The following is a 14,049-nucleotide window of genomic DNA, read 5'->3' as shown; positions in this document are numbered from 1 at the left end:
TCAATTTAATGCCATCCAGGTAAAGGCAAGATTTATGTAGTTCTCAACTAAAAATTACCCACAGGTAGACTTTTATAAGTAATTGGGTGACTTTTGGAGGCAATTACTTGTACTAGGCTTTATGTATTGGTATCAAAATTAGGGCTAAAACAATTCATCGGATTAATCGTGATTAATCGATTACTGAAATAATCAACTAATTCAGTAATCGAATAATCGTAAACAGGAGTATGCAGACTCTAAAACATGCCATTTGCTGAAAGAACTACCCACTCAGAGCTGAAATTGGGCAATAATTGTACAAAAATATATACATTTTGCATTTAAGATGAAAAACCTTCTTTGTCTGTAAATACACTCTTTACCTTCACCTGGTTCAAATTCTGTAAGAAATATCTTATTTAGCACAAGTTTGTGCTTATAATGTGAAAAAAGCTCAAGGGGTGTAAATAGATTTTGCAAGGCGCTGTATGTCACATAGAGGATTTTCACTACAGTGTAAACACTGTGTAGGTTGCAGCAGTCATGTTGAGGGGTGTTGGAGGTGGCCTTCATTGCTACAGCTGGACCCATTTGACTTTGATTCTTGCAGACAGAAGAACCACAGCTTTTTATGAGTTGCCAGCAAGCTGCTTACTGTTGTCATTGTGCAGATTCCCATATGGCAGATTTACATTCTTGGTGTAATTTCTGTACTCCTACAGAGAGATACTAACCCTCACTAAAACTATTCACAATCTTTAACCCTTTGCTACTTCTCAAAAAGCCTTGGCTTACATTTGTTTGGAACATTCCTTTGTTCACATGATGTGTTTTTGGCATAAGACGAACCAATCACAACAGGTGGATTTGAAATGTCCTTTGTTACTTCTTTGTCTTGTTTGGTTTGATTGTCTTTCATCTTGTCAACCAGCTGTTTTATTTGGTTAGGCTAAATGTGCTTGAAGGTTTGAGTCTAACATTTCAGCACTGGGAGAGAGTTTGAGATCTATTAGATAGGTTACGAAGCAGAAGAGGAATGTTGGAATGCTTCTGGAAGGAAACGTTATGAAGGTCACAGTTGGAACTGCAAAGTAAAACCTGTCTTTTCTGTGGTTTTCAATGTTTAAGGGCTAATAATCTGCTTTTAGGCCATGCTTAAATACTCAATGCTCATCCTGGAGGAAGGTCAGCTGTGTTGGAAGAAAGGAGCCCCTGTGACTGCTGTCTGTCTGATCAGAATCAATAAATTAGGCTGGCTTTAGGCGGAGGCGCAGGAGCAGACAGCAGCAGTGACTGCAGCAGCAGGTGTTTGTGTGTGTCAGAGGAGCCTGAAAATATAGACAGCAGTTTTGACACACAGATGGACACAGACAATTGTGGAGAAAAAGACTGACTCCACTCAGCTCTCTCCATCCCTCGCTTCGTCAGATTGTAACTTCCCACTGCCACAGCTTCCTCCTTTTTTAAGGAAGTTAAATCCGGGTTGCTGCTGCTGACCAGGGAGCCCCTTCCTTGAGTAAGGAGAAGATAGAAGAGGGGGAAGCAGCTTCATTTACTCGAGCATCTGTCGGCCATAAACATCCTTCAGTGACGTTTATGGAGCTCGGAACAAGAGTAGAGCTGTAGTTTCCCTCTCTGTCGCCCTGCGACAAAGGGGCAGAGAGGCGACAGCCGGATGGGGTGACTGACTGCTGTGCTCAGTGTGCAGATGCTGTTTTAATTTTGTTTGTTTGAGGTCAGTTTACATTGACATAGTGCTTTGCATGTTCGTTAAGAAAGACAAGATTCGTTTAATTGAGGAAGCAGGCAGTAAAGTTAGCTTGCTGCAGGTGCATGATGTTTGCTCAAGATAACAGTCACCAGGATTCCCTTTGTTTAAATATGGCAACATATTACTGGGATACAGGACTGCTTCTTCACGTAAAATCATTGCTATACTTGTATTTCATTTCTGACTATCCAAAACTTCAGCAGGTAAGCCTCCCCTGATTATACTCACTATATTACAAACGTATTGCCAAAGTATAATGCCCATCCAAATAATTTAATTTAGATTGTCAAATCACTTCTGTGGCCACGGGTGTATAAACTTCAGTATCTATGCATTCAAACCAATTCTACAAACGTGTGAAGGATTGGGTCATGCCTAGGAACTCAGTGAAATTTATCGTTGTACTGTGAGAGGGCTCTACCTGTGCAATACCTGCCCAGTCCTTAACTTTCCTTACTACTAAATACTGACCTCTACAGTAGTGGAGACAGGTTTTCTGAAGTGATGAATCAAAGCTCTCTGTCTGGTAATCCAATGAACAAGTCTGGATTTAGCAGCCGGCATGTTAACATCACTTGCCTGCGTTGCCTCAAGTGTAAAGTTTGGTGGAGAGGGTGTGGAGTTAGCCTTATGCCCTTAGTTCCAGTGAGAAGAATTCCTAATGCTTCAACATACCAACACATTTTGGACAGTTTTCTGCTCCCAACGTGTTCCAACATGACTGCACACCAGTGCACAAAGCAAAGTCCCCATCATGCCTGAAAGCCTGCGCTGGCCAACTGCCACCCATCCTCACTTTGACCTTCAACAAGTCACTGGAGCTGTGTGAGGTTCCCTACTGCTTCAAATCTCCACCGTGATCCCAGTACCCAAGAAACCTACCATTACAGGATTAAATGACTACAGGCCTGACGTCTGTGGTCATAAAATCCTTTGAGCAACTTGTGTTGAAGCACCTGAAGGACATCACAGGCCCCCTGCTGGACCCCCTGCATTTTGCCTGCCGGGCAAAAAGGTTGACATATGATGCAGTTAACTTGGGTATATGCTTTATTCTGCACCACCTCAACCAGCCAGGGACACAAGCAAGGATCCTGTTTGTGGACTTCACCTCGGCCTTCAACACCATCAACCCAAACATCCTCCATCAGAAGCTCACCCCACTCAACGTCCCGCCCTAAACCTGTCAGTGGATCACCAGCTTCCTGAAGGACCGGCAGCAGCAGGTGAGGCTGGGGAGCATCTTCTCCCAAACAAGAACGATCAGCACCGGTGCCCCCCAGGGGTGTGTTCACTCCTCTTCTCCCTCTACACAAATGACTGGACCTCAGCGAACTCGTCTGTGAAACTCCAGAAGTTTGCAGATGACACCACCGTTATTGGACTGATCCAGGACGGTGATGAGTCTGCATACAGACAGGAGGTGGATCTGCTGGTACACTGTGTGGTCAAAACCACCTGGAACTTAACCCACTCAATACTGTGGCGATGACGGTGGACTTTTGGAGAACACCACCACCACATACCTCCATCACCATCCTCAACAACACTGCATCTGCTGTGGACCAACCTTCCGGTTCCTGGGAACCAACATTTCTTGAAACCTGAGATGGTCCTCACACAAAGACAGCGTTTAGAAGAAGGCCCAGCAGAGACTGTACTTCCTGAGGCAACTCAAGAAGTTCAACCTTCCACAGGAGCCACTGGTCATCTTCTACACTGCCATCATTCAGTCTGTCCTGTCTTCATCCATCTCAGTGTGGTTTGGCTCATCCACAAAACAGGACAGGTCCAGACTGCAACAAACAATCAGGTCTGCAGGGAGAATAATCAGGGCTGACCTTCCCTCCATCCAGGACTTATACAGGTCTAGGGTCAGGAAAAGAGCAGCTAAAATCTCTGCAAATCCCACACACCCTGCACATAAACTGTTTAGGCTTTTACCTTCAGGTGGCGCTACAGAGCGCTGTCTGCTAAAACCAGCAGCCACAGAAACGGGTTCTTCCCCCAAGCTGTTTCACTGAACACTTGATAATCAGTTTCAGAACAACACCATGCACGCTTGGACTCACATTATATTCTATTGTAAAGTCAATTGTGTGTATATATGTACATTTAAAGCTGTACATGTTTAGGATCAATTGGAGCCTAGACTGCAAGCCAGACCTAACATTGTCCAACATCAGTGTCTGAACACGTCATGGAAGTATGGTCAAAGTTCCCATGAACACACTCCAAACCCTAGCGGAAAGTCCTCCCACAATAGTCTAACCTCTTATAGCTGGAAAGAGTGGGCTGACATCCTATTAAGCTCTATGAATTAAAAGGGAATGTCACTCAAGTTCATAGTTTTTTGAAGGCATACAATCTAATTCTTTAGGCAATGTAGTGTAGGCGGTTGAAACCAAACTATTATCCATCCTTCTATTTTGTGTTTTAGCCTAAAACCTGTTTATAGTTGTGGGAAGCTAGAGATTTTCCCTGCAGTCAACAGTAGAGAAGCAGGGTACAGTCTGAAATGTTTTCAGTCCATTCCAGGGCTAACACTTGGACAGATGCAGTGCCTTGTAAAAGTATATTAACCCCCAGAACTTTTTCCCAATGTGTCCCGTTGCAAACACAACTGTGGAGCATCCCTCTCCTTGCTAAAGAAGAGCGAGGAGAGAGACAAACGTGCAAAAGTACAGGCATCATGAAAACCTTTGCAAAGCACTGTATAATCTCAGCTGATCCCACTATCCCACAGGTTCAGACTGCAACAAACAATCAGGTCTGCAGGGAGAATAATTTATGTTACTGATTATTTACTAGCAAAGAGGCATTATGCCGTAAGTGTGTTCATGCTTCCTTTAGATGTGATCCTGGCCCATTTGCTTCTAAAATATGACCTTTAGCAGTGATGTAAGCTTAATTTGAGCTCTGAACATCCACTGACAAACCCTTTTGAGAAACCCAGTGTAGAGCAATGGCTACCCTGGAAACCTTGCTGCACATTTGCCTGTTATACAAATGAGCTCCAGAAAGGATATCCTCTTTCAGAGCTCATGTGTTATGTGGCTTTGGCACATAGACAGCAAATGTTAAATGTATAATTTTTTAGTCATTTATTACTAGAGACAGAGTTTTATAGTGCTGAATAATAATCCATCCCCAAAAGATAATTTGTATGTGTATAATTTAATAAAAACAAACAAAAGGAAAAAAGTATAAATTATATTTACAAATAGAGCTGTGCACCACTCCACCCATCTGTCAGTTAGTGAATTGTGTAGAAAATATGCAATATGCCAGACTGTATTCAACTTTGGCTGAGTGCAGCCCACTGATTAAACTGATACAGAGAGATGTTTTTTCCCTTTTGTGAGATGCTTATTATAGACATATTGCTATAAATTATATTTCATGTTTTTGTTCGTGGCCTGCGTACTTGCCATGTCCTTTGCGGGTGAGGTGACTAGAGATGCCCTTAACTCCAGAGTGTAAACTACAGCCTCAGGTCACTCTGTGCTGCTTTCTTGATAAGCAGATGACTAACCCCCTGCACAGCTGCATGTTCAGATGCTGTGGATTGCATGATGACCCGAGGGCTGTTTGCACTGCACCAGTGAAGCTGGAAGTTGAGGCATGCTGATATAGATCAGTCTCTTGTAGGTGATGCAAGCACAAGCGACTTGGTTTCCCAGGCAACAAAGGAGGGTGTTTGGCCCTGTCTTTTTAATTTATGTTGTAAGTTTTTGGTGTTCGGTGTTTTAAGTTTCAGCACATGTTTGAGGACATTTTGTGAAGGCGGTTATTTTTACAGCTTTTCTTCTAAATGTCTGAAATTTATATATCATAATTAGAGGCCATAAAGTCTTAAATGTGCCCAGATGTTCCATTATATTTGTTAAAGTTTACTTTGCTTTTGAAATTCCTATGTTTTGTCTTCTTCCAGTGACAAATTTAACTTTTCATTGAGAAATCAGTGTTATTAGGCGGATACAAAACTATACAGCTCATGCTGCAGGGCAGCAAGCGGCCTTTACTGAGAGAAAGAAATAGATTGTCTTTAGCCTTTCGCTTAAACCAGCAAGAGACATCTGCTCATGAAATGTGCTCATTAGTGTTGGTTTAGGGACCTGAAATCAAAGCATTCTTGTTACCTTAATCCACCAGCAGCTGGGTCAATAGTTTGCTAAAGCCTGTTGTTAAAATCTGTTATAATACTAACTCCATAGGTGTTACAGTTGTGTAACTTAAGTGCAAAAGCAATTGACTCACAATGCTAAAACTACAAAAAAAAAACCCTGCTTAAATCGGCTGTAATTATAAAAAAAATAAATTTAGGATTCTTTGGATGAATGCACAGTTTACATGAAAGTGTCTTTTCATCATTGCAGAGTATGAGGACCCATTGTCCTGTAGTCCTGCAGTCTGTTTGCACTGTACTCAGGCCTTAAGCTCTTACATGTTTCACTCTCATGAGCCATCAGTTTGTACTGGGTAACTCGGACCTTTGTACTTGAGCTTAAAATTCCTGTCTCAGGCCCAGCCTCACTTTTCTTTAATTCTCCTGGCTACCTTTAGCCCTCTTTCCATCCTCCACTCCTTGTTCCTTCCTACTGAGCCATGGATACTACGGTGTGGGAGAGGGGAAAAAAAGAATGCGAGAACAGTAGGGAAAGGAAGAGGAGAGGGGAAGCAGTCATGCATTAAGTTATTTTGTAAATGACGCTGAAGGGAGGAGGAACAAATAGAATTGTTTCAGGACGGAGGGGAGGCGGGTTCACCACTCTCCTGACCACCTCACTCTCCTCTGTTATTGGTTGGGGAAGCCCCTAACTCTGCTAATGGGTGTTTGAGCGCAAAACATGGGTGACCCATCTCTCCATTCGTTTCTGAAGCAACCATGACAGCTGTCATCATTAAGCATGTCAAAACCTGCAACAGTACGTTCACCCCTCATCCATCTGACATGACTTCAGAAAGATTGGAAAAACTGTGTAGCCTTCAGACAAGCAGAAACATGTTTTCAACATGCTGACACCAACTGTATTAAAAAGTCTTTAAAAGTTTAGATTAACCCGTCTGAAATTCATCATAGAATCCATGCTGAATCCTCTCTTTGGAGAGAAAATTGCACTAAATCTTCTATTAAAATAAGCATAGCCACCAAAAAGTGACCGCTGGGAGTGTTTGACCCAAAAAGCAAAGCAGAGGAGCGAAGGTGTTTATTGTGTCATGATGAGAAGCTGCTGGATTCAGTGAGACTGCAGATAGGAGTAGCTGTGCATGTTTGTGAGCGTCAGCTTGTCAGCAGTGGAACATCTGAAATATGAAGTGTTGCAGATTGCTGGCGGATTTATGGAAGAGCTGCAGCCTTGGTGGCTTATAAAGAATGTGCATGGGTAAAAGGAAACAGGTGTGTGACGGTTTGGGCTTTTTAGTTTAGCTCTGGTTTAGGAGCATTTTGTATTTAAGTGAAGCATAATAAAAGATACTTATAATGAAGAATAGACCTCTGTGCTGTAAAATTTTAATTTTTACTTAAGATTTGTGTCGTGACGGTCCAATCTAATTGGCTTTATGTATAGTTAGACTTTTTCTCCTCATTTGTGTTTAGTTGTTTTAAGTTTTAATAACAAATTGACAATTTCAGTAAAATATGTAGTCAAACACAAAAGAAGCCAAGGCTCAGAATTTAGCCTAATCTATATTAATTACATTTATGGATGTATGGGGGATTCTCCTTAACATTGAATTAGGTTTTTGAACTAACTTTGAATCAACAGCTGTCTTTTCTTTAGCCTCATCCTGCAATTGGATTTAGGCACAACTACATCAGGATTGAAAGAAATAGACAAACATTTATAGAAATTGAGACACCGAAAGTAAAAGATGCTTCACATTTTCTCTAATGAAGAGAAAACCAGTGGACGAGAGGATGGGGCTCACAAACTAGCAACAATCTCCAAAATGAACCACAATAAAGAGACTAAGAGAATCATGGGGTTTAGTACCTTCCTTGCCCATTGGCTACACAGATTTCCAGTCTTCAGTTTTGTAAATCATCTGCTGATGATGTTTATAAACTATTCCACTTCCTTTTTAAAAACTATGATTAACAGTATTTAAAAATTTCTTTCCAACCTTATAGCCACGAGTTCTCCTTATTCATAATAGGATCTAGGTGAGAGTGAATGAGCAGTTGCTGTAAAACGGGGTTTTCATAGATTTTAAAATACATGTTGATTTGGAGTTGACTTTTTAAACTTTCTTAGCTAATTGGCCATTAGCATGGTTAGTACTACTATCTGTAAGCATCAGTGTCAGTGTGTATTACCCCAGAAAATGAAGATCATATGCTAACTTCTGAGATTTCCAAAAGGCTGCCTTTCCAAATCCACCATGTTCCATAACATACTGAGGTTGATAATGAATCAAACAAAGGAGCTTTGCAGTAAATGCATTCAGCCTTTCTTAAATCTACTGAAGGCAGCTTTGTGTCACTGCACTCCTTCACCATTTTGACAGTACGTCCATAAGACAATACAAATTGATGTCCTGTGGCAGAGGGATTCTGTTTGTACCCAAAACAGTTTGGTAGGATATAACCAAAGCTGCAAAAGTATGAAATGGCAGAATGAAATCAAAGACTCTCATTTGTCACCGCCTGAATTAACAGCCCATGTGCCTCTGTAGAAAACTGTTTGCTTTCAAATAACCTCTTACCTCTCTGTGTTTCCTCTGGCGTCATATATGCTTACTGGGACCAAACACAGCCAACCTTGAGTTTTCATTACTTCGTTACCGTGTCCACACCAAAGAATGTTTAGGTACGCGAGACCTGGTATTGCTCAGAAATGGTGTGTTTACTGATTGGAAAAAGATCCGATTTTAGTTTTTTTTTGTTGTTGTTGTTTAGTTTCCAATTAAGCTTAAAATCGTTCCATTCTTGTGACCCGCTAATTTAGCGGCACATCTCTACCACTGACAATTAGACTTGGTACTTAGGGTAAGAACAACAGATCCTAAATGTTTAAAAATGTTAACAGATTATTTAGATGCTCATTACCCTAATTGTGCCTTGATTAACCAGCTTTTGTGCACCATAGTAGTGGGTCAGTAAGATAAGTCCAATAACTTGTCCGCTGATAAAGACCATGAAGGCTGGTTATGCCGTTTTGCTCAGGATAGCCGACCCCAGTTTAACCTGCTAGTCTAACATATTCTGACAGTGGATGTACAACATATACTTTAGCATGGAAAGTGTTTTCTTTGGTTTTGTTTTGTCTTAACTGCGTTTGACAACAGGATGAATTCAAATCATATTTAATCATTTTATAATAGCAAAATAATAGGTGCAGTACTAAGACATTTGCAGTCATTATATTAGAATATCAGAGATCATTCCAGGTTAAAAGGTGCTCAGATTCTCATTTATCTGTAAAATAATGTCCTGTTAGGTTGCAGAAGGGGTTGTTGGTTGTTAAGGTTAATTAGTATAAAATTAGCCCAGTCAGGCTGCTTTGACATTTTCACATAAGCAGGTGAATACAGGCGGATAATTCAGATATTTCTGTGTCCTGTAGCTTGTGTGAGTCTCTATTTCCATATGTTTTATGAAAAAAGTCTCCTTTTTTCCCTAGAAGAATCTTGCTGCAGCCTTCTGTCTTATTTGAGCATGTTTCCTGTTTTTATTTTCATCAGAGGCTTTTCATGGCACATGTGTCTGTTTTTGTGTGTGACTTTGACCCAGTAACCTTTGTATGCCATCATCTTTTTCAGCATGCACCAAGACACCCCCACCCCACATCCATAAACGCATAAAGCCACAGACATCTCTAGAACGTTTCACCAAGCTCTCAGACTGCACTCTGTAACCCAAAGAAGCATCCCTTTCAAATCCACTCAATTCTATTTTTGGAAAATCTACTTATGCGCACAAGTATTCCAGTTAGTTAGTTGAATCTTTGAATGAAAAGGAGGAATGTTTGAAGGGATTGGCTCCAGTGTTGCCTGTGGTGCTGTCTGTTATGCGGACATTTCCAACTCTAATGCTCATTTCTGCTAAGGACACATCTAAAAATGCCGTTTTATTCGTTCTGGATGGGTATCGTCTGATTACCTTATTAATGTGCACCACATTTCATCTGTTTTTCCACATGCTCTCCTGGACCTCGACGTTCCCAACATCGGCAGGAATCAGTCCAAGGTAACGGTACACACCAACACACAGGCGTTTCTAGCTCTGAGCTGACTCCAGTGTTGTGAATCATCTCTGTGTCGAACAAAGGCACTGCTGTTTTACTTCTGAATGGTTCAAGAACTGTGTGGAGCCATACGGGCAACGTTACAAAATAACAATTTGAGTCTTACGTTTTTTTTTTTTTTTTTTACTTGAGAAGTTTTCAGAGAAAGTTTTTGTCTTGAAAATGTAATTATTGTTGGCTGCTTTGCCTCACTGCACGTATGTATTTCCAGGCTTTAATGCATTGCTTTGCAGCTAAAATTACACTGGAAGTGCACCAGGATTATACTGCTGAAAGATTTTATAAATTGAAATAAAAGTTGTGTTGTTTTTGTTATATCAGTCTAAATTGAATTGGAGCAAATATTTTTAGCAAAAAGAACTAGACTATATTTAAGGGCAGATTTGTGCATAGAAATTAGGTTCTAGAGCTGCTTTTTTCTTAGCTGGTTGAAGTCATGTTTAGTAAAAGAAAAAAGTTATGCAAAAGGCAAAGCTTTAAACAAATTCAGTTTTAATATGTGGATTACTATTCTGAAGCAAGAACTTGGTCCATGGGTAGACTCACTCCCAGCTGCACGCTCCCAGTTATACAAAAAGTTAAACCTGCAGTTTAGACTGACTTGTCTGAGAGCCAGTCTTTACTTTGGAACTCCTCTCAGTAGCAGCCAGGTTTCTCCAGTGTCTAACGCCTCTGTTGTTTCCACTGTTTGTTCAGGTTTTTGCCTACGATTATTGCTTCTGGTCCATGGATGAGACAGAAAAGGAAAAATATGCAGGTCAGTTTGCGATTAGTGAATTTACTTAATTAGTGTTTTTAGTTTCTAATTTAAATACCGACACATATGAAGAAGATTTGTGGACAATGAGTGTTTGTGTGTTTATCTTGGTGCTTATACAGGTTTTGTTCAGTGAATTAATGATTCTGGTTAATGGGACGCATGTTGGAGGTGAATGTATGAACTGGAAGGCTACAGATGAATTCCCCCTTGGGATTATTAAAGATGTCTGAACTGTACCTCCTTGCAGGTCAGGAGGTGGTGTTCCAGTGCCTTGGGGAAAGTCTTCTCCACAACGCCTTCCAGGGCTACAATGCCTGTATATTTGCCTATGGACAAACTGGTAATTTACGATGACAACTACGCATTTAATATAAATGGACACATGATGAACAGGGTATACAGGTCCTTCTCAAAAAATTAGCATATTGTGATAAAGTTCATTATTTTCCATAATGTCATGATGAAAATTTAACATTCATATATTTTAGATTCATTGCACACTAACTGAAATATTTCAGGTCTTTTATTGTCTTAATACGGATGATTTTGGCATACAGCTCATGAAAACCCAAAATTCCTATCTCACAAAATTAGCATATCATTAAAAGGGTCTCTAAACGAGCTATGAACCTAATCATCTGAATCAACAAGTTAACTCTAAACACCTGCAAAAGATTCCTGAGGCCTTTAAAACTCCCAGCCTGGTTCATCACTCAAAACCCCAATCATGGGTAAGACTGCCGACCTGACTGCTGTCCAGAAGGCCACTATTGACACCCTCAAGCAAGAGGGTAAGACACAGAAAGACATTTCTGAACGAATAGGCTGTTCCCAGAGTGCTGTATCAAGGCACCTCAGTGGGAAGTCTGTGGGAAGGAAAAAGTGTGGCAGAAAACGCTGCACAACGAGAAGAGGTGACCGGACCCTGAAGAAGATTGTGGAGAAGGGCCGATTCCAGACCTTGGGGGACCTGCGGAAGCAGTGGACTGAGTCTGGAGTAGAAACATCCAGAGCCACCGTGCACAGGCGTGTGCAGGAAATGGGCTACAGGTGCCGCATTCCTCAGGTCAAGCCACTTTTGAACCAGAAACAGCGGCAGAAGCACCTGACCTGGGCTACAGAGAAGCAACACTGGACTGTTGCTCAGTGGTCCAAAGTACTTTTTTCGGATGAAAGCAAATTCTGCATGTCATTCGGAAATCAAGGTGCCAGAGTCTGGAGGAAGACTGGGGAGAAGGAAATGCCAAAATACCAGAAGTCCAGTGTCAAGTACCCACAGTCAGTGATGGTCTGGGGTGCCGTGTCAGCTGCTGGTGTTGGTCCACTGTGTTTTATCAAGGGCAGGGTCAATGCAGCTAGCTATCAGGAGATTTTGAAGCACTTCATGCTTCCATCTGCTGAAAAGCTTTATGGAGATGAAGATTTCATTTTTCAGCACGACCTGGCACCTGCTCACAGTGCCAAAACCACTGGTAAATGGTTTACTGACCATGGTATCACTGTGCTCAATTGGCCTGTCAACTCTCCTGACCTGAACCCCATAGAGAATCTGTGGGATATTGTGAAGAGAACGTTGAGAGACTCAAGACCCAACACTCTGGATGAGCTAAAGGCCGCTATCGAAGCATCCTGGGCCTCCATTAGACCTCAGCAGTGCCACAGGCTGATTGCCTCCATGCCACGCCGCATTGAAGCAGTCATTTCTGCCAAAGGATTCCCGACCAAGTATTGAGTGCATAACTGTACATGATTATTAGAAGGTTGACGTTTTTTGTATTAAAAACACTTTTCTTTTATTGGTCGGATGAAATATGCTAATTTTGTGAGATAGGAATTTTGGGTTTTCATGAGCTGTATGCCAAAATCATCCGTATTAAGACAATAAAAGACCTGAAATATTTCAGTTAGTGTGCAATGAATCTAAAATATATGAATGTTAAATTTTCATCATGACATTATGGAAAATAATGAACTTTATCACAATATGCTAAGTTTGTGAGAAGGACCTGTATATCTGTAAACATTACTTTACAGCTTGTTTTGCATACAATTTGTGTAAACTATGTGAGTGATGTTCTCATGGCTGATAATTTAATTTCCATCCTCTCTTAGATAAAACGCTAAAAAAAAAAGTCATTTAGCAGCAGCGGTTATGCTCATTAATATCTTTACATCGCTGTAACATTGTTTCAGGTTCAGGGAAGTCATACACCATGATGGGCTCGGGGGACCAGCCAGGGCTGATTCCTCGTCTCTGCAGCGCCTTGTTTGAACGAACCAAGGAGGAGCAGCAGGAGGGGGAGAGCTTCACTGTTGAGGTGTCCTACATGGAGATCTACAACGAGAAGGTCCGAGATTTGCTCGACCCAAAGGGGTAGGAACTCCCACCTAACTTTCAAGTCACTCTTATCAGATTTTACTGTCTTATCCGTAGCACAGTGTCTCTTATCTACAAATTCAAAGTTAGTCTTCCCCTCAGCTAAATTATCGATTTTAAAAGATAACAGGTTGTTGTCTTTATAGTGTTTAGATTGCTTTTTGATATAATTTTTGTTTTCCTCCAATGTTAAGTTTTCTTACGGTTGATTAATATTCCATTACCTTTACCAAACAGATTGCAGCAGTGGCTAAAAATGTTAAGTAATATTGAGTCCATGTACAAATGCTGAAGAACAAACTAAACCATAACTACGTTGAGTTAAATTTAATGTGATGTTAGCAACATGGTGTTTTTCTTGTGTTTTTAACTAGATCTTCTGATTTTAAAAAGCAGATGTTTTTTTCAGGTTATCAGCTTAGCTGTAATTATTTTCAACTCTGTCAGCTGATAAATCTGAGAAGGTTGTGGTGTATTGTGATGGCTGCTGTGGTGTGCCGTGGTCAGTAGATAAAAAGATTAGCAGCCTGCCCTGCCGCCACCAATTGAGGCCAGTTTATGTCCAGCAGGTCAGCAGTAAATCAGGACTTCAGGTCACCGTCTGCTGCCCCAGACACCATAACCTTTGACTCTTCCTCTGTACAAGACCTTTAACCTTAGTAAAATTACCCAAAAAGAAGCACACCATCTGACCGCCATATGCTCTTTGGCCATGGATCCACAAATGATGAGGTTGTCAGGAAGGTGGCAGAATTAAGGTCAGAGAGACATGTGCTGTGAGCTGTGTTCAGTGGTCATCAGGAGGAGCCAGGCTGGTATTATCACTCCTCTGTTAACACAAAGCACAAAGAGTGAACACCAATAGTGACCATGCTGACTGTCTGTGTTCTCACCCTGTTTTTGTTTG

At 41.2% G+C, this 14,049-nt stretch overlaps 1 protein-coding gene across 1 annotated transcript in view; it reads left to right on the top strand.

Moving 5' to 3' along the window:
• kif13ba (kinesin family member 13Ba) overlaps positions 1-14,049 on the top strand; it is a 47,684-nt gene that overhangs the window by 10,366 nt on the left and 23,269 nt on the right. Inside the window, exons 3-6 of the mRNA XM_047363042.1 lie at positions 9,935-9,947; positions 10,702-10,762; positions 11,013-11,105; positions 12,959-13,139. Of these exons, the coding sequence (XP_047218998.1) occupies positions 9,935-9,947; positions 10,702-10,762; positions 11,013-11,105; positions 12,959-13,139 (348 nt within the window). The remainder of the gene's footprint in view (positions 1-9,934; positions 9,948-10,701; positions 10,763-11,012; positions 11,106-12,958; positions 13,140-14,049) is intronic.

The sequence above is a fragment of the Girardinichthys multiradiatus genome, chromosome 4 (genome assembly GCF_021462225.1).
Source record: "Girardinichthys multiradiatus isolate DD_20200921_A chromosome 4, DD_fGirMul_XY1, whole genome shotgun sequence".
NCBI lineage: Eukaryota > Metazoa > Chordata > Actinopteri > Cyprinodontiformes > Goodeidae > Girardinichthys > Girardinichthys multiradiatus.
This window is presented reverse-complemented; position numbering and strand designations above follow the sequence as displayed.